Raw genomic sequence first — 19,240 nt, forward strand, 5'->3', positions numbered from 1 at the left:
AAAAAAATGTTTATGACATACATAGGCTAATTCAATTATTCTTTTATTCAGTCATTCAACAATATCTGAGTGCTTATTATGAGGCAGGCTTGGATCTACATGATGGAGAAATGATAATGAACAAGATAGACGAGATCCTTGCTCCTTAAGAGTTTATATTCTGGAAAAAAGGAAGCCCAAGAATAGGTGAGAAAAATACCCGCCCGTAATCCTATGCAGAGGATTAAACACACTGTCGTGAGGCTCAGTGGCTCAGTTCCTATTTTAGATGGAGTCTCAGGGAAGGCCTGAGGAGGTAGCTGAAGACCTTATATATAAAGACTATATATATTTATATATATATAAACCAACAAGGAAAACACAACCACCAAACAGAAAAAGGCCAAGGATAGGAGGAGGAAGTTGGCAGGTAAACTACAGACTGCCTGTAAATTAAAAATAGTCATCATCTTCACACAAAGTCAAAGAAATATAAATCAAAACAATGAGATAAAATTTTTCTTCTATCACAGCGAGAGAAACTAGAAAAGTCTGATAGAGAATCAGGTACATCCCAGCACTTTGGTGGAGTGTCGAAGTTAATAAAAACTAATTTAGTTTTTGGAGAGCAATAAACATTGATATGTAAAATGTACACATCCTTTGCAGAAGTGTTCAGAGATATGTATAAAAGGAGAGGCAAAAAAAAAAAAAGGAGGGGCATACTTGTATTATTGAAACAGTAAAAGTTCAGGAGAAAGTCTTAATGCACATTAAGAAGGACCTGGCCCAGGAAGGCAGACCGTCCACACAACAGAGTACTCTGCAGCAGTTACAGAGAATTAGATAGACTGAGGGGGGTGCCTGTGGCGAGATCTCTAAGACACATTAAATAATAAAAGTCAGTTTACAGCAGTTTTGTGGGGGACTCTTCCATGTAAATAGAAAAGATACACATACATCCATTTTAACTCATATGCTGGTGTACATCATATTTTAGACATTTTTATGGTAAACCACATACTAAAATGCTAACTATAACTATCACTGGAGATAAAAGCATAGCGAGTAGATAGGCAGAGGAAGGAAACTTTAATATAAGTAGTGGGTTTTTTTTAATTTTTGAACCATGCAAATATATTACGTCCTCAAACCATCAAGAAGGTTTATCTGTGTGGGAGACCATTTCTGTTTCTTTATGCTTTCCTTTATTTAAAAATCCCAGTGGATATACAGTTTTTAATATGTAAAAATGTAAAAGAGCAAAATACTACCTCATGAAGCCAAGGACTCTCAGGGAAGAAGTAAAGAGGACGGGAAGAGAATAGCACGCAGCATCCTGTTACAGAGGCAAGGACAGGGGAGAGGAGAAAACAGAGCAGGAGGGAAGGGTAAGGGAACCGATGAGGCATCATCATGCAAGACCACTGCTCCAGGTGGCAGAAGCGGGGGCTCTAGCTCCACTGCACTCAGGATTATTATTCTATAAGCAGCAAACCATATTTACTAGGGAGAGGCTGGTTTTCCTTTGGTGCCGCAAAGGGTTATTTCAACTAATTAATTTGTTCTGCTGAACTGACAGCCACTGCAGCTGCATCTGCGTGCTTTATAAGCGTATTCCTGGTTCATTGATGCGGTTCTCACACATAAGTGCAATACCTCGTTGGATAGATACAAAATAAGTCATTCCTGTTCCAGGGACTGAGCTTTGGACATTAAGAAAATCAAAACACTCTAAGCCAGAGGGACATGACGCACAGCATCTGAGACACGGTCAAATCTTATCTCACTCAACACAAATTTGTGAAGCACCAACCGTTTTCCAGACACCTGGATTCAGGCTGAAGGTACAGAAGCAAGGAAGACCCAGCTCCAACCTGAAGGAAATCACAGTATAATGAGAGAGACAGACCCAGAAACAACTGTGATACAAAACAAAAAGATGCATTACTGAATACAAGTTCAAGCAACATGACACAGGAATACGAAGGAAGGGATGCAAATGAGAGACAAGGAATAAATGTTCCTGAATGTTCGACGTTTTAAGTGCATCCATGAAGGCTCCCAGGGGAAAGAGTGTGTGTCTTCTCACTGCTCTGCTCATCTCCCTGCATTCAGACAGAGCTCCATACAGAGAAGGTACTTAAGTACTAGGAAAAACAAAATATCATCTTGGAGATGCCAAGAGCAGAACCTCCTGCAAACACTGGTCAATGAGGACAACACTGCAAACGGTGCCAATTTCTGTGCCCACCCTGCCAGGATTGCTCTCACTGGAGGAAGGGCTGCCAGGGATCAGTGCTGGGGGCCCAAGCTAACAGCAAGAAGGAAAAGGGTCACCATCTCCTGCTAGAGGTTATAGAAATCACTTCTCTGTGTTGCAGTTTACCAAAGGCTCAACTATACAACAAACAGGTGTGTTCAAGGCTGGATGCTTGAGAAAGCTGATGAGTTTAAAGGCATGTTCCAAAGCAAGGCTGTAGTAACTGGAGACTAGGATAGGGTCATTTTAAAATCATGTTTGAATTCCGGTGGGACGTGTTCTGACATGGTTCAGCTTGACTGCTTTATGTAAACATGAAAGTGCCATCACACGGGCAGGACATACTTCTCCCAGGAGAGAGTGTTCTCTCAACTCAACAAGAAGAAAAGCATAGTAGAAGCAGGAGAGTTAATGCCATGAAGTTCAAGAACCCCTACTTTGAATGATTTTTAAAACAGGAGAAGAGTTTGGGGCCGGGGACAGCTTAGAGGAGTCTTGGTTCTGTGGCTCCCCACAGTAGTAACTTTGCCCAGAAGAACAAAGATGTCCTTGGCTATGGGAAAAAGTGGAAATGACCTCAAAATATCAAGAGGAGACCAACCAAATCCAAGGAAGTAAATACTCATGGGTAAAGTAGGAGAGTGAAAAAATAGCATTAATAATGTGTACTCCTTTCTTACTAGTTATTGTTAATTCTATCATTTTAATATAAAGAAACTTTCAGCTTTCTGAAAAGTCTACTATTGTAGACTTTCAGCTACAATAGTCATTGAATCACACAGCTCTCTATCTCCCACCCATAAATACTTCCTATTAAATTTCTTCTAACTTAAGAAATTTTTTAAGAAACTAAATTTCTTTCTAACTTAAAAAATTTTTTTCTTATAAAATTTACTTATACATTGTCAAAAATGTAGAAAATACAAAAACTATGAAGGAAAACATAATAATCACTCATTAAAACCCTCCACCCAGAGATAAGCTCCTTTAACATGTCAGTATATTTCCTTCATTTCTTGATTTACATACATACAGAAATTATAACTGCTTATCGACACCTCGAGTCACACTTACAGGCTTCCACATGCCAGGCAATAGGATAAACTCTCCACGTGCTCTCTCTCACGTAATCTTAGAAACAATGTCATGAGGTAAATAACATCACTATCATCCATAACAGATAAGGTTTAGAGACACGAAGTAATCCACACACAAAGTACCATAAGAAGAAGACGTAGGCTTCTAAACTCACCCAGACTCTATTTTATAATCTTGCCTTTTTTCAGTTTCACGTAGGTGAGCATATTCCTACGTCATTAAAACACAGTAGTAATTGATGCATTGTATTCCAAACTTCAAAATCTTCAAATCCTCTACTGCTGAACAAATTGTTTCAAATTTTCCATTAAGATGATTTTTAAAATAAACACTCTTACATAAACAGCTTGTGTGCATCTCTGATTATTTCCTCAGAATAGATGTATACCTTTTAGATCTAATACTTTTATATTTAGGAAACTCTTTAGAATTTGGTATCGTCAGATAGCCCTTCAGTTCCCCTTTTACCAGCAGCAGTACAAGGGAGTCTGTAATGTTTTTTAATAGCTAATAGTGTAAGCCCTCCTTGCCCCAGCAAACATACAAATTATTATCCATATTTTTATAAACTTCTTGTTTAATTTTGTGCTTATTCTCCCAGTTGAAGTGTAGATATAGTTTTTCAACCTACATCAAATTCCATTGAGATATTTATTGGAATTCCATTTAACTCACTAATTAATTTGGATAGAACTGTAGTTATTACAGTATTGATTTTACCACTAAGGGGTATCAGCCATCTCTACTTTATTCAAATTTACTTTAATGGATCACAGGAAAGTTCTCAGGTTTTCTGGGGGGGGGTTAGGTTTGGGGGGTTTTGGGGGGTTCGGTTTTTTTAGGGATTGAGCAATTTTTTACATGGTTGCTTTTTAAATCTTTTTTTATTTAATTTTATTTATTTGTTTATTTTACTTTTGGCTGCATTGGGTCTTCATTGCTGTGTATGGGCTTTCCCTAGTTGTGGCGCATGGGTTTCTCATTGCAGTGGTTTCCCTTGTTGCGGAGCACAGGCTCTAAGTATGCGGGCTTCAGCAGATGTGGTGCACGGGCTCAGTAGTTGTGGCGCGCGGGCTTAGTTGCTCCGTGGCATGTGGGATCTTCCCGAACCAGGGCTCGAAGCTGTGTCCCCTGCATTGGCAGGTGGATTCTTAACCTCTGTGACACCAGGGAAGTCCCCATAGTTGCTTTTTGATGAGATCTTTTTATCCCCTATTTTCTAATTAATTTTTTGCTAATATTTGAGGAAGTTGTTGATTCTTATATAAATGTTTTATAACCAACTCTATTTGTTCTAAGTATTTTTCAGTTGATTCTCTTGGGTTGTACGGGCAGATTGCTGTCATCTATAAATTATTTATTTCCAATAATTAGACAAACTCCTTTTTTTATTTTTGTCTTATCAAGTTGACTGAAACAAGTCCCAAACCTTGTTCCATGCAAAACTGAAGGTTTTTTCCCCTTCACTACAAAGAGTTTTTCATCAAATAACATCGAGAAGCACTAAATTAGAATTTGCAGAACAACACTGGTTAGTGGTAGGGGTTGCAAATACCCTTATGTTGTTCACTGTTCTAATATTTTACCACAGACATTAATGTTGGTTATTGCTTTGGAAGACTATATGTATCTTAAGAGAAAAAATTTTATTTCTAGCTCACTATGTTTTTTTAATTGATAGATTTTAACTTACCAATGCCCATTTTTTACAACTACAGAGGTAGTCAAATTCTTTTTCTCTCACGACCTATCATATCTGCAGTGATATGATATAAAAAGTTATAATATATAGCTAGTCATCTTTGCACTCCAAGAAAAAACCTTACTATGTCTTGGTAAATTATTTAAGAGAAAAAAAAATCCCATTAGGCTAGAATTTTCTTTCAGATGTTAATATCTATAAATCTCTGGGTGTGTATGTGTGTGTGTGTGTGTGTGTTTGTGTGTCTTCTCCCTTTACGAGGTTGTGACATCATGGGGATGATAGTTAAATAATATTAATTCTAAATTATTTAATCTTTTTCCTTTCTCTGAAACAATTCATAGAACATAGAAAAACAATCTGTTTCTTGAAAATTCTGATGAACTTGCCTGGAAAATTATCCAAGTTTAGCTTGTTAGGGAGAAGTAATTCTCAGAAAATTTTAGAAATCACTCACATCTTCATTTGTCTTTATTTTAATTCTTTGAATCATTTTAGAGTTTTACATTTTCTCATAAAACCATTCACTTAATCCACATATTCATTAGCATACTATTATATAGTAATATAAACTTAATCTTTTCTAAAACTGTGGTTCTAGCCACTCATTTCTACTGTTGTGTAGAAACAGTAGAAATGCAGTTGTGTAATCTTTTCTTCATTAGACTTACCAGAGATCTGTTCATTTTGTTGACCTTATCAAAGAACAAGCTGTTGGATTTTTATAACAGCTGTTTCTTGAAGTTTTGTTATTAATCTCTGTTCTTATTTACTTCCTTCAGTATAGTTTATTGTTCTTGTTCTAAATTCTTAGGCTGGATACTTAATTCATTTCTGTTTTGAGTACTGATTGGATTTAAAGTTATGATTTTTCTTTCTCTGAGTAGAGCATCTCAGGGTACAGCTTTGAATGCATTCCCCATAAAGTGCTCTCACCACTATTTCTAGTGTATTCTATGATAATTTTCTCTGTCATTGAATAATTTAAGTACGTTCTCATTTTTTGGTTTGTTTTTACTTTCCAAATGACTATATAAAATCAATAACCATGCAAAATCAGTAAGTGCACTCAGCCTATCAGAAAAAAATTTTTGAATTCCTAGAAGGTAGAAAGGAGACAAAATAAACTATACGGAGAAACAAGCATGCAGGATAAACCAGGGCTGAGTTAGCTGTGTTTCTGAAGGAGATCTGGGAGGCATTCATGAAGATGACCAGTTGGAGAACTACACTGAGATGAGCTTGGCAGTGGGCTCTTCCCCTCCCATGCTTGTGTACATAGCAGCAAGCACTGACACGGCCCCTTGGGTAACAGTGAATGGAGGAAGGGTGTCTGAGCTCAGAGAAACAGGACAATGTCCCAGTACCTGCTAACTTTAGGAGAACAAGAGGCTGCCACACGCAGAAGACAGGCTCCTGTATATCTCACTTGGCCATGTGCCCAAAGAAACATGAGGAGATAACCAAGAATCACCAAACATTCGAGAAAGAAAACTACACGAGATAAAACTTAAAATGGAAAGGAAAAAAAGTACTGCTAAAATAGTAAATAGAAAATTTTAATGGTTGTATAATTACCATCAATGAAGAGATCAGAAAGACTACTGCACTTATAAAACGTGGCTATGAAAAAGTAAGTCAGCAACCTTGGTAAATAAACAGATTTGATGCATGTGCCAAGTAAGCAGAATGGACACTCATGAAGTAACGCAGTGAACAGGATGATCTAGCTCAAGGTTTCTTTCAGAATGCAACGGAAAAGGCCAAAGAGACAGGAAGTATAAGAAAAACAACTAAGAGAGATAGAGAACAGATATAGAATTTCCGAAAGCCAGTTGATACATAACCCAGAAATGGACAGAAGAGACAATACAGGGGAAGAAATGTGAAAGGAAAATAGAAATTTCCCTGAACTGGAGTGAGATTTATATTTTGAGCTTAAATAGGCCAACCAAAGGTCATACAAAATTAAAAACACTGTGAAATTTCTTATGATGGGGAGTAAAGGAGAGGAGAGAAAAGAGGAAAAATAAATAAATGGAACAGAAAATTCAGAGTCAAGAAAATAAAAAACAGAAAGCATGAAAGAAAATGTAGTTAAAAAGTAAATTATGTAGGAGGGGCAGAGTCAAGATGGCGTACTAGGAGGATGCAGTATTCGCATCTCCTCACAACTAGGGCACCTACCAGGCACCAGTGGGGGACCATGGACATCTAAGGGGATGGGAGGAACCCCCAGCAACCGGGTAGGATGTGGGGCATGGGGGGGGTGAAGGGGGAGGAGAAGTGGAGGTGGGATGGGACTGGTGGCCCTGAGGGGCGGCTGGGGGAGGGAAAAGCATCCCACGCCCTAAGGGGCAAATTGGGGAACCATTGGGAGGGCAGAAGATCAAAAGGGAGTGTGGCCAGGTTTCCACTGTCCATTTGGGCCCCCAGGAACCTGCTGAGATCCTGGGCCTGATCCTCTGCCCACCTATGCCTCCTCCAGCTGCATGGATCCTGAGGGAGTGGGAGGGAAGGAAGGGGGAGCAAAAGTAAAGGCCGGACCTCCAGGACCAACACCTCTGAGGGGTGGTTGGGGGGAGAGGAGGAGTTCCTGCACCCAGAGGGACCCACCCATGGTTAGGGATCCAGCAGTGACGGGGGAGACCCTGGGGGACATGGTAGGGGAGGGGCGTGAAGGAACAGAAGGGAATGGGGGCAGTGCTTTCCCTATCCATTAGTCACCGGGAAGACTGTTGGGCACCCAGGCCTAATCCTCTGCGCTCAGAGCCACCCTCCTGCCCCACAGAGCCCAAGCCCCACCCCTACACCCCCACCCAGGGCCCCACCTCTACAATTGGAGACCCCCTCTGAGACCCCCTCAAATGCGCTGGGGCTAAACCCCACCCACACAACCTCACTCAGTGCCCTACCTCCAAACTCCGGAACTCCACACTCCAGAGGCCCTCCTTTTGACATCTGGCCTTTCCCCTTTCGTGCAGGTCCTAAGCAGAGGCCCTGCCCCATGCTTCAATATAACCCCGACTAGGCCCTGCCCCCTGCTAAAACGTCACGCCCCACCTACCTAGGTCCCACCCCACCCTAAACCGCACCCCTGCCTAAGTTCCACCCCAGCTAAACTCCACACCAAGCCAAGGCTTCTTTTTTTTTTATTCCCTCTTTTACATTGGGGTTCTGTTTTACCTTGTTGATTCATTGTTGTTGATTCTTTTATATTTTTATTTTTCCTAATAAATCTTTTACTTCTCTAATTTTATTTAATTCTTTATACTTTGTTATTGTGCTCTCCTTCTGGCATGTTTTTCCTCCCCCGTTTTTTTTTTTTCTTTTTTCTGTTGTGGTTTTATTTTACCTTGTTGCAGTTGTTTCGATTATAGTTTTATTTTTCCTAATATATTTTTTATCTTTCTAATTTTATTTTGTATTTTAATTCTTTGATATTGTACTGCTCCTTTTTTCTTTCTTTCTTCCTTATTATTATTATTTTTTTTACCATGCCATGAAGCTTGCAGGATCTTGGTTCCCAGGCCTGAGGTCGGGCCCAAGATCCTGTGGTGGGAGCTCCAAGTCCAAATTGCTGGACTAACAGAGAACCTCAGAAATCATGGAATATCCACCAGAGTGAGGCTTCCCGGAGGTCCTCATCTCAGCACCAAGACCCAGCTCTATCCAACTGCCTGAAAACTCCAATGCTAGACGTCTCAGGCCAAACAACCAGAAAGACAGGCATACCGCATCACCGATCAAAAGAAAAAAAAAATGAAACGACAAAATGATACATTACAGAAGAAGAAGCAAGGTAAAAACCTACAAGACCAAATAAATGAAGACGAATAGACAAGCTACCTGAAAAAGAATTCAGAGTAATGATAGTAAAGATGATCCAAATCTCAGAAACATAATGGAGAAAATATAAGAAACATTTAATGAGGATCTAGAAGAACTAAAAAGCAAACAAACAGTGATGAACAACACAATAACTGAAATTAAAAATACCCTAGAAGGAATCAATAACAGAATAACTGAGGCAGAAGAATGGATAAGTGACCTGGAAGATAAAAGGGTGGAAATAAATTCCAGCAGAATTAAAAAAAACAAAAAAGAATGAAAAGAATTGAGGACAGTCTCAGAGACCTCTGGAACAACATTAAACACACCAACATTCAAATTATAGGGGTCCCAGAAGAAGAAGACAAAAAGAAAGGGTCTGAGAATATATTTGAAGAGTTATAGTCAAAAACTTCCCCAACGTGGAAAAGTAAATAGTCAATTCCAGGAAGCGCAGAGAGTTCCGTAAGGATAAACCCAAAGAGACACACACTGAGACACATATTAATCAAACTATCAAAAATTAAATACAAAGAAAAAATGTTAAAAGCAGCAAGGGAGAAGCAACAAATAACATACACGGGAATCCCCATAAGGTTAACAGCTGAACTTTCAGCAGAAACTCTGCAAGCCAGAAGGGAGTGGCAGGACATATTTAAAGTGATGAAAGGGAAGAACCAACAACCAAGATTACCTTACCCAGAAAGGATCTCATTCAGATTATACAGAGATATTAAAACCTTTACAGACAAGCAAAAGCTAAGAGAATTCAGCATCACCAAACCAGCTTTACAACAAATGCTAAAGGAACTTCTCTAGGCAAGAAACACAAGAGAAGGAAAAGACCTACAAAAACAAACCCGAAGCAATTAAGAAAATGGTAATAGGAACATACATATGGATAATGACCTTAAATGTAAATGGATTAAAAGCACCAACCAAAAGACATAGACTGGCTGAATGGATACATAAACAAGACCCATACATATGCTGTCTACCCACTTCAGACCTAGGGACACATACAGACGGAAAGTGAGGGGATGGAAAAAGATATTCCATACAAATGGAAATCAAAAGAAAGCTGGGGGCTTCCCTGGTGGCGCAGTGGTTGAGAGTCTGCCTGCCGATGCAGGGGACGCGGGTTCATGTCCCGGTCCCGGAAGATCCCACATGCCGCGGAGCAGCTGGGCCTGTGAGCCATGGCCACTGAGCCTGCACATCCGGAGCCTGTGCTTCACAACGGGAGAGGCCTCAACAGTGAGAGGCCCGCATACCGCAAAAAAAAAAAAAAAAAAAAAAAGCTTGAGTAGCAATTCTCATATCAGACAAAATAGACTTTAAAATAAAGACTATTACAAGAGACAAACAGGGACATTACATAATGAACAACGGATCAATCCAAGAAGAAGATAGAAAAATTGTAAATATTTATGTACCCAACACGGGACCACCTCAATACATAAGGCAGATGCTAACAGCCATAGAAGGGGAAATCGATAGTAACACAAGCGTAGTAAGGGACTTTAACACCCAACTTTCGCCAATGGACATATCATCCAAAATGAAAAAAACACAGGAAACACAAGCTTCAAATGACACATTAAACAAGATGCACTTAATTGATATTTATAGGACATTCCATCCAAAAACAACAGAATACACTTTCTTCTCAAATGCTCATGGAACGTTCTCCAGGATAGACCATATCTTGGGTCACAAATCAAGCCTTGTTAAATTTAAGAAAATTGAAATCGTGTCAAGTAACTTTTCCGACCACAACTCTATGAGACTAGATATCAATTACAGGAAAAAAACTGTAAAAAGTACAAACACATGGAGGCCAAGCAATACGCTACTAAATAACCAAGAGATCACTGAAGAAATCAAAGAAGAAATAAAAAATACCTAGAAACAAATGACAATGAAAACACGACGACCCAAACCCTATGGGATGCAGTAAAAGCAGTTCTAAGAGGGAAGCTTATAGCGATGCAATCCTACCTAAAGAAACAAGAAACATCTCAAACAACCTAACCTTACACCGAAAGCAATTAGAGAAAGAACAAAAAAAAAAAAAAAAACCCAAAGTTAGCAGAAGGAAAGAAATCATAAAGATCCGATCAGAAGTAAATGAAAATGAAATGAAGGAAACGGTAGCAAAGATCAATAATACTAAAAGCTGGTTCTTTGAGAAGATAAACAAAATTGATAAACCATTAGCCAGACTCATCAAGAAAAAAAGGGAGGGCTTCCCTGGTGGTGCAATGGTTGAGAGTCCGCCTGCCGATGCAGGGGACACAGGTTCGTACCCCGGTCTGGGAGGATCCCACATGCCGCGGAGCGGCTGGGCCTGGGAGCCATGGCCATTGAGCCTGCGCGTCTGGAGCCTGTGCTCCGCAACGGGAGAGGCCACAACAGTGAGAGGCCCGCGTACCACAAAAAAAAAGAGAAAAACACAGAGAAAACAAAATTGATAACCCATTAGCCAGACTCATCAAGAAAAAAAGGGAGAAGGCTCAAATCAATAGAATGAGAAATGAAAAAGGAGAAGTAACTGACACTGCAGAAATACAAAGGATCATGCGAGATTACTACAAGTAACTATATGCCAATAAAGTGGACAACCTGGAAGGAATGGACAAATTCTTAGAAAAGCACAGCCTTCTGAGACAAAGCCAGGAAGAAATACAAAGTATAAACAGACCATTCACAAGCACTGAAATTGAGACTGTGATTAAAAATCTTCCAGCAGGGCTTCCCTGGTGGTTCAGTGGTTGAGAGTCCGCAGGCCGACGCAGGGGACATGGGTTCGTGCCCCAGTCCGGGAAGATCCCACATGCCGTGAAGCGGCTAGGCCCATGAGCCATGGACGCTGAGCCTGCGTGTCCGGAGCCTGTGCTCCACAACGGGAGAGGCCACAACAGTGAGAGGCCCGCATACTGCAAAAAAAAAAAAAAAAAAATCTTCCAACAAACAAAACCCCAGGACCAGATGGCTTCACAGGTAAATTCTATCAAATATTTAGAGAAGAGCTAACACCTATCCTTCTCAAACTCTTCCAAAATATAGCAGAGGGAGGAACACTCCCAAACTCATTCTACGAGGCCAGCATCACCCTGATACAAAACCAGACAAAGATGTCACAAACAAAGAAAACTACAAGCCAATATCACTGATGAACATAGATGCAACATTCCTCAACAAAATACTAGCAAACAGAATCCAACAGCACATTAAAAGGATCATACACTATGATCAAGTGGGGTTTATCCCAGGAATGCTAGGATTCTTCAATATACGCAAATCAATTGATGTGACACACCATATTAACAAATTGAAGGAGAAAAACCATATGATCATCTCAATAGATGCAGAAAAAGGTTGTGACAAAATTCAACACCCATTTATGATAAAAACACTCCAGAAAGTAGAAATAGAGGGGACTTACCTCAACATAATTAAAGCCGTATATGACAAACCCACAGCCAACATCATTCTCAATGGTGAAAAACTGAAACCATTTCCTCTAAGATGAGGAACAAGACAAGGTTTCCCACTCTCACCACTGTTATTCAACATAGTTTTGGAAGTTTTTGCCACGGCAATCAGAGAAGAGAAGAAATAAAAGGAATCCAGATCAGAAAAGAAGAAGTAAAACTGTCACTATTTGCAGATGACATGATACTTTACATAGAGAATCCTAAAGATGCTACCAGAAAACTACCAGAGCTAATCAATGAATTTGGTAAAGTAGCAGGATACAAAATTAATGCACAGAAATCTCTTGCATTCCTATACACTAATGATGAAAAATCTGAAACAGACATTAAGGAAACACTCCCATTTACCATTACAACAAAAAGAATAAAATACCTAGGAATAAATCTATCTAAGAAGACAAAAGACTTGTATGCAGAAAACTATAAGACACTGATGAAAGAAATTAAAGATGACATAAACAGATGGAGAGATATACTATGTCTTGAACTGGAAGAATCAACATTGTGAAAATGACTATACTACCCAAAACAATCTACAAATTCAAAGCAATCCCTATCAAACTACCAATGGCATTTTTCACAGAATTAGAACAAAAAACTTCAAATTTGCATGGAAACACAGAAGACCCCGAATAGCCAAAGCAATCTTGAGAAAGAAAAGTGGAGCTGGAGGAATCAGGCTCCCAGACCTCAGACTATACTACAAAGCTACAGTAATCAAGACAGTATGGTACTAGCACAAAAACAGAAATATAGATCAATGGAACAGGATAGAAAGCCCAGAGATAAACCCACGAACATATGGTCACCTTATATTTGACAAAGGAGGCAAGAGTATACAATACAGAAAAGACAGCCTCTTCAATAAGTGGCTGGGAAAACTGAACAGCTACATGTAAAAGAATGAAATTAGAACACCACCTAACACCATACACAAAAATAAACTCAAAATGGATTAAAGACCTAAATGTAAGGCCAGGCACTATAAAACTCTTAGGGGAAAACATAGGCAAAACACTCTATGACATAAATCACAGCAAGATCCTTTTTGACCCACCTCCTAGAGAAATAGAAATAAAAACAAAAATAAACAAATGGGACCTAACGAAACTTCAAAGCTTTTGCACAGCAAAGGAAACCATAAAAAAGACAAAAAGACAATCCCCAGAATGGGAGAAAATATTTGCAAACGAAGCAACTGACAAAGAATTAATCTCCAAAATATACAAACAGGTCATGCAGCTCAGTATCAGAAAAACAAACAACCCAATCCAAAAATGGGCAGAAGACCTAAACAGACATTTCTCCACAGAAGATATACAGATTGCCAACTCACTCATGAAAAGATGCTCAACATCACTAATCATTAGAGAAATGCAAATCAAAACTACAATGAGGTATCACCTCACACCGGTGAGAATGGCCATCATCAAAAAATCTACAAACTATAAATGCTGGAGAGGCTGTGGAGGAAAGGGAACCCTCTTGCACCTTTCGTGGAAACTGATACAGCCACTATGGAGAAAATTATGGAGGTTTCTTAATAAACTAAAAATAGAACTACCATATGACCCAGCAGTCCCACTACTGGGCATATACACTGAGAAAACCATAATTCAAAAACAGTCATGTACCACAATGTTCACTGCATCACTATTTACAATAGCCAGGACATGGAAGCAACCTAAGAGTCCATCGACAGATGAATGGATAAAGAAGTGTGGCACACATATATATAATGGAATATTACTCAGCCATATAAAGAAGTCATAGAGTCTGTCATACAGAGTGAAGTAAGTCAGAAAGAGAAAAACAAATACCATATGCTAACACATATATATGGAATCTAAAAAAAAAAAATGGTTCTGATGAACCTAGGGGCAGGGCAGGAATAAAGACACAGACGTAGAGAATGGACTTGAGGACACAGGGAGGGAGAAGGGTAAGCTGAGACGAAGTGAGAGAGTGGCATGGACATATGTACACTACCAAATGTAAAATAGCTAGTGGGAAGCAGCTGCATAGCACAGGGAGATCAGCTCAGTGCTTTGCGACCACCTAGAGAGGTGGGATAAGGAGGGTGGGAGGGAGACGCAAGAGGGAGGGGATATGGGGATATACGTATGCATACAGCTGATTCACTTTGTTATACAGCAGAAACTAACACTGTAAAGTAATTATACTCCGATAAAGATATTAGGGGAAAAAAGTAAATTATGTAGCAAGAATATGTGCAAATACACTAGCAATCACAATAAATGAGAATATATTAAAAGAGACTACGAAATTGGGTAAAATGAAAATCAGCCATTTTTCTCACTAGAAATCTAATTAGCCAAGTGACACACAGGGGTTAAGTGATGGAAAAAGAAATTGCCACATAAATTCTAACAAGAAAGATGGCAGAAAAATATATTAGAATCAGACAAAATTAAAAGACCAAAAACATAAAGCTAAAAATCACTAAATGGGAAGAGTAGTATATTAATAAAAATCTGTACTAAAAGGTAGGCTTCTCATAAGTCTCATTGGTTGGAACTACTTCCCATATCAATGGCTGAACCAATCATAGTTAAGGAGACTAGAATTTCCATGATCAGTTAGACCATTTGCAAATGGATCCCTGGACTGATTTCTTCTGACTTCTTGGAAACACAGGCCATGGTTAAGTAGGATGAATACATGAAGGAAAAAAACAAGGTTTTAGGAGAGAATTAGGCAATCGACAATATTTTGTACACCACTCAAGTTATCACAACACACAATTTTTTCTTGTATAGCATTAATTACTACCAAATGATTAATCACTGTAAAATAAAAGTGCAATGTTTTTTGTCTCCTTTTGTCCATCTTCTCCATGAAAAAGTAAAATTCAGGAGAGCAGGGACCTTGTCTATCCTGTTTCTAATTGGAGCTCCAGCATCTTGCAGAAGGCTCAGTACATAATAGGAACTCAATACATGTTTGTTGACAGGATGGATGGATGGATGGATGGATGGATGGATGAATACTGGGATGGATTACTCTGAGATAGATCAACCAGAATAATAAAGTGGAAAAAAAAAAAGGGCTTCCCTGGTGGCGCAGTGGTTGAGAATCTGCCTGCCGATGCAGGGGACGCAGGTTCGTGCCCCAGTCTGGGAAGATCCCACGTGCCGCGGAGCGGCTGGGCCCGTGAGCCATGGCCGCTGATCTTGCGCATCCGGAGCCTGTACTCCACAACGGGAGAGACCACAGCAGTGAGAGGCCCGCGTACCAAAAAAAAGAAAAAAGAAAAAAAAGCCAGAAAAGGAAAGCTTTATATGGTGTTAAATAATGTCAGAGTTACAGGGATAGAGGGATTGCAAAAAGACCACTGCATTGAATGTTCAGAAGGGATTTTACCTTTAGAGAGCAGTTTCAGTAAGAACATTTATGAATATAAACCAAAACATAAAGCATTAAGGACAAAGTGGGCAATAAAGGTATGATTACAGTAATATTACCTTTGTCCTTTTTGTTTGTTTGTTTTGGTAGAAGCAGAAAAGGTGTTAGCTCTGAGGATAGCAGAATCAAGGAAGGAGTTGGTTGGCTTCTTTATTTAGAATGGCAAGAGTCAGCATGTTTGTTGACAAAAAATGTAGTAGTCAGTGGAGAAGAATATACTGAAGGTATAGTTTGGAAAAGGAATTGTAACTAAATTTCTAGAAGAGGGAATTGAATCAAATGTAAAATACTGAGAAGTTAAACTTAAGGAAGAACCTACTGTCACCAGAGACCAGAGTAATGTAAGAATGTGAAAGTCAGGGACATACAGGGCAGGATCAATGTGCTGTCACCTCAACTTAGCCTAGAGAATCTACTCTCCAACAGTAGGTGTTCAATAAGTACTTGTTGAATGAATGGAATGAACAAACACATGAATAGACGCAATGATACAAATGTGTTATTTTCTGTATCTTCCTACCATAAACGTGATTCTTTTTTTTGAATTTTGTTTTATTTACTTTTTATACAGCAGGTTCTTATTAGTCATCAATTTTATACACTTCTGTGTATACATGTCAATCTCAATCGCACAATCCATCACACCACCATGCCCACCCCCCCGCGGCTTTCCCCACTTGGTGTCCATACGTTGGTTCTCTACATCTGTGTCTCTATTTCTGCCCTGCAAACCGGTTCATCTGTACCATTTTTCTGGGTTCCACATATATGCGTTAATATACGATATTTACTTTTCTCTTTCTAACTTACTTCACTCTGTATGACAGTCTCTAGATCCATCCACGTCTCAACAAATGACCTAATTTCATTCCTTTTTATGGCTGCATAATATTCCATTGTATATATGTACCACAACTTCTTTATCCATTCATCTGTTGATGGGCATTTAGGTTGCTTCCATGACCTGGCTGTTGTAAATAGTGCTGCAATGAACACTGGGGTGCATGTGTCTTTTTGAATTATTGTTTTCTCTGGGTATACGCCCAGTAGTGGGATTGCTGGATCATATGGTAATTCTGTTTTTACTTTTTTAAGTAACCTCCGTACTGTTCTCCATAGTGGCTGTATCAATTTACATGCCCACCAACAGTGCAAGAGGGTTCCCTTTCCTCCACACCCTCTCCAGCATTTGTTGTTTGTAGATTTTCTGATGATGCCCATTCTAACTGGTGTGATACCTCACTGTAGTTTTGATTTGCATTTCTCTAATAATTAGTGATGTTGAGCAGCTTTTCATGTGCTTCTTGGCCATCTGTATGTCTTCTTTGGAGAAATGTCTATTTAGGTCTTCTGCCCATTTTTGGATTGGGTTGTTTGTTTTTTTAATATTGAGCTTCATGAGCTGTTTATATATTTTGGAAATTAATCCTTTGTCCATTGATTCATTTCCAAATATTTTCTCCCATTCTGAAGATTGTCTTTTCGTCTTGTTTATGGTTTCCTTTGCTGTGCAAAAGCTTTGAAGTTTCATTAGGTCCCATTTGTTTATTTTTGCTTTTATTTCCATTACTCTAGGATGTGGATCAGAAAAGATTTTGCTGTGATTTATGTCATAGAGTGTTCTGCCTATGTTTTCCTCTAAGAGTTTGATAGTGTCTGGTCTTACATTTAGGTTTTTAATCCATTTTAAGTTTATTTTTGTGTATGGTGTTAGGGAGTGTTCTAACTTCATTCTTTTACATGTAGCTGTCCAGTTTTCCCAGCACCACTTATTGAAGAGACTGTCTTTTCTCCATTGTATATCCTTGCCTCCTTTGTCATACATTAGTTGACCACAGGTGCGTGGGTTTATCTCTGGGCTTTCTATCTTGTTCCATTGATCTATATTTCTGTTTTTGTGCCAGTACCATATTGTCTGGATTACTGTAGCTTTGCAGTATAGTCTGAAGTCAGGGAGTCTGATTCCTCCAGCTCCACTTTTTTCCCTCAAGACTGCTTTGGCTTTTCGGGGTCTTTTGTGTCTCCATACAAATCTTAACATATTTTTGTTCTAGTTCTGTAAAAAATGCCATTGGTAATTTGATAGGGATTGCATCGAATCTGTAGACTGCTTTCGGTAGTATAGTCATTTTCACAATATTGATTCTTCCAATCCAAGAACATGGTATATCTCTCCATCTGTTGGTATCATCTTTAATTTCTTTCATCAGTGTCTTATAGTTTTCTGTATACAGGTCTTTTGTCTCCCTAGGTAGGTTTATTCGAATGTGTTATTTTCTGTATCTTCCTACCATAAACATGATTCTTCTCGTTTTCTTAAGGTAAACCACTGAAGTGATAAGGAGTAACAGACTCTGCCAGCCAGGAAATGCCTCCAGGGGACATTTTCCAACAATGACAGACTGAGCAAAAAGGGAGAGAAGCAAAAACAAGGTAAATATCCTTATATATTCTACCCTTATTGAAGTCCCTAGTGATGGAATTATCTATACGCTCGCACTTCATTTTACTGAAAGCTTCAGTAAGTAAAGGGGAATAATTTATGTAAAAAAAATGTTTAATCAATAACCAGAAAATATGTATGTATCAATATTTGTCTAACTCCATAAGAAAAACAAGATTAAGAAATAAAAAGCTTAATTTTCACTGTCTAAAGTAACTGCTCAACCCGAAAATTAAATCCCAGATCTGATTTTCTAATCTGTTGAGCATTCTCTTTATAAAATGTTCTACTTTTAATGGTTTTCACATTCTGAATATATACACCAAACTTTATAAAATACTATTTAAAACTCACTAAAAGTTATTTTAAAGTAAATCGTATCTACAATGATTTCACAACACATCACTGTCTAAGTCCCTCAGGACCTAGGAATAAGTTAAAATAAGTTAAAAGATCACAGAAACACTTCATGTGATTTAACAGACATTACTGAAAATACAACATGAGTGTATACCAGATTTAGTTTCCACATGCTAATTACTAGAATCTTACTATAACATTGCTTCTTTAATTGTGGATTTCAATATGAGGCCTTTGTCAGAAGAAAAAGAAATTGTTAAACACCAAGGGATAAAAATGTTTCATGGTTTCTTTATTGCTTATATAGTAGCTTAATAACTAAATTGGCAACTTACATTATTTCTTTCAACAATTTAATTACTACGTACTATGCACAAAACAGCTCAGCGACACAGTCATTTATATCATATGCTGGATGAAATTATGAAAGAGTAAGAAGTTGGCCACTTTGGGGAGGAGGGTAGCACTCAAAAGGGTCAAATTGGGCTTCCCTGGTGGCGCAGTGGTTGAGAGTCCGCCTGCCGATGCAGGGGACGCGGGTTCGTGCCCCCGGTCCGGGAGGATCCCACATGCCGCGGAGCAGCTGGGCCCGTGAGCCATGGCCGCTGAGCCTGCACGTCCGGAGCCTGTGCTCCGCA

At 39.0% G+C, this 19,240-nt stretch overlaps 1 protein-coding gene across 4 annotated transcripts in view; it reads right to left on the reverse strand.

Annotated features, from left to right (window-relative positions):
- EPSTI1 (epithelial stromal interaction 1) overlaps nt 1–19,240 on the reverse strand; it is a 100,534-nt gene that overhangs the window by 15,040 nt on the left and 66,254 nt on the right. Inside the window, exon 8 of one of the 4 annotated variants that reach the window (XM_029210246.1) lies at nt 17,953–18,201. The exons of 2 other annotated variants lie outside the window; for them this stretch is intronic. In XM_029210246.1, the coding sequence (XP_029066079.1) occupies nt 18,070–18,201 (132 nt within the window). In that variant the 3' untranslated portion in view covers nt 17,953–18,069. Of the gene's footprint in view, nt 1–17,952; nt 18,202–18,324; nt 19,229–19,240 lie in introns of those variants that run through there. One more of the 4 variants, XM_029210242.1, reaches the window with a different exon arrangement.

The sequence above is a fragment of the Monodon monoceros genome, unplaced genomic scaffold (assembly GCF_005190385.1).
Source record: "Monodon monoceros isolate NGI ecotype Baffin Bay Population unplaced genomic scaffold, NGI_Narwhal_1 Super_Scaffold_8, whole genome shotgun sequence".
Classification (NCBI taxonomy): Eukaryota; Metazoa; Chordata; class Mammalia; order Artiodactyla; family Monodontidae; genus Monodon; species Monodon monoceros.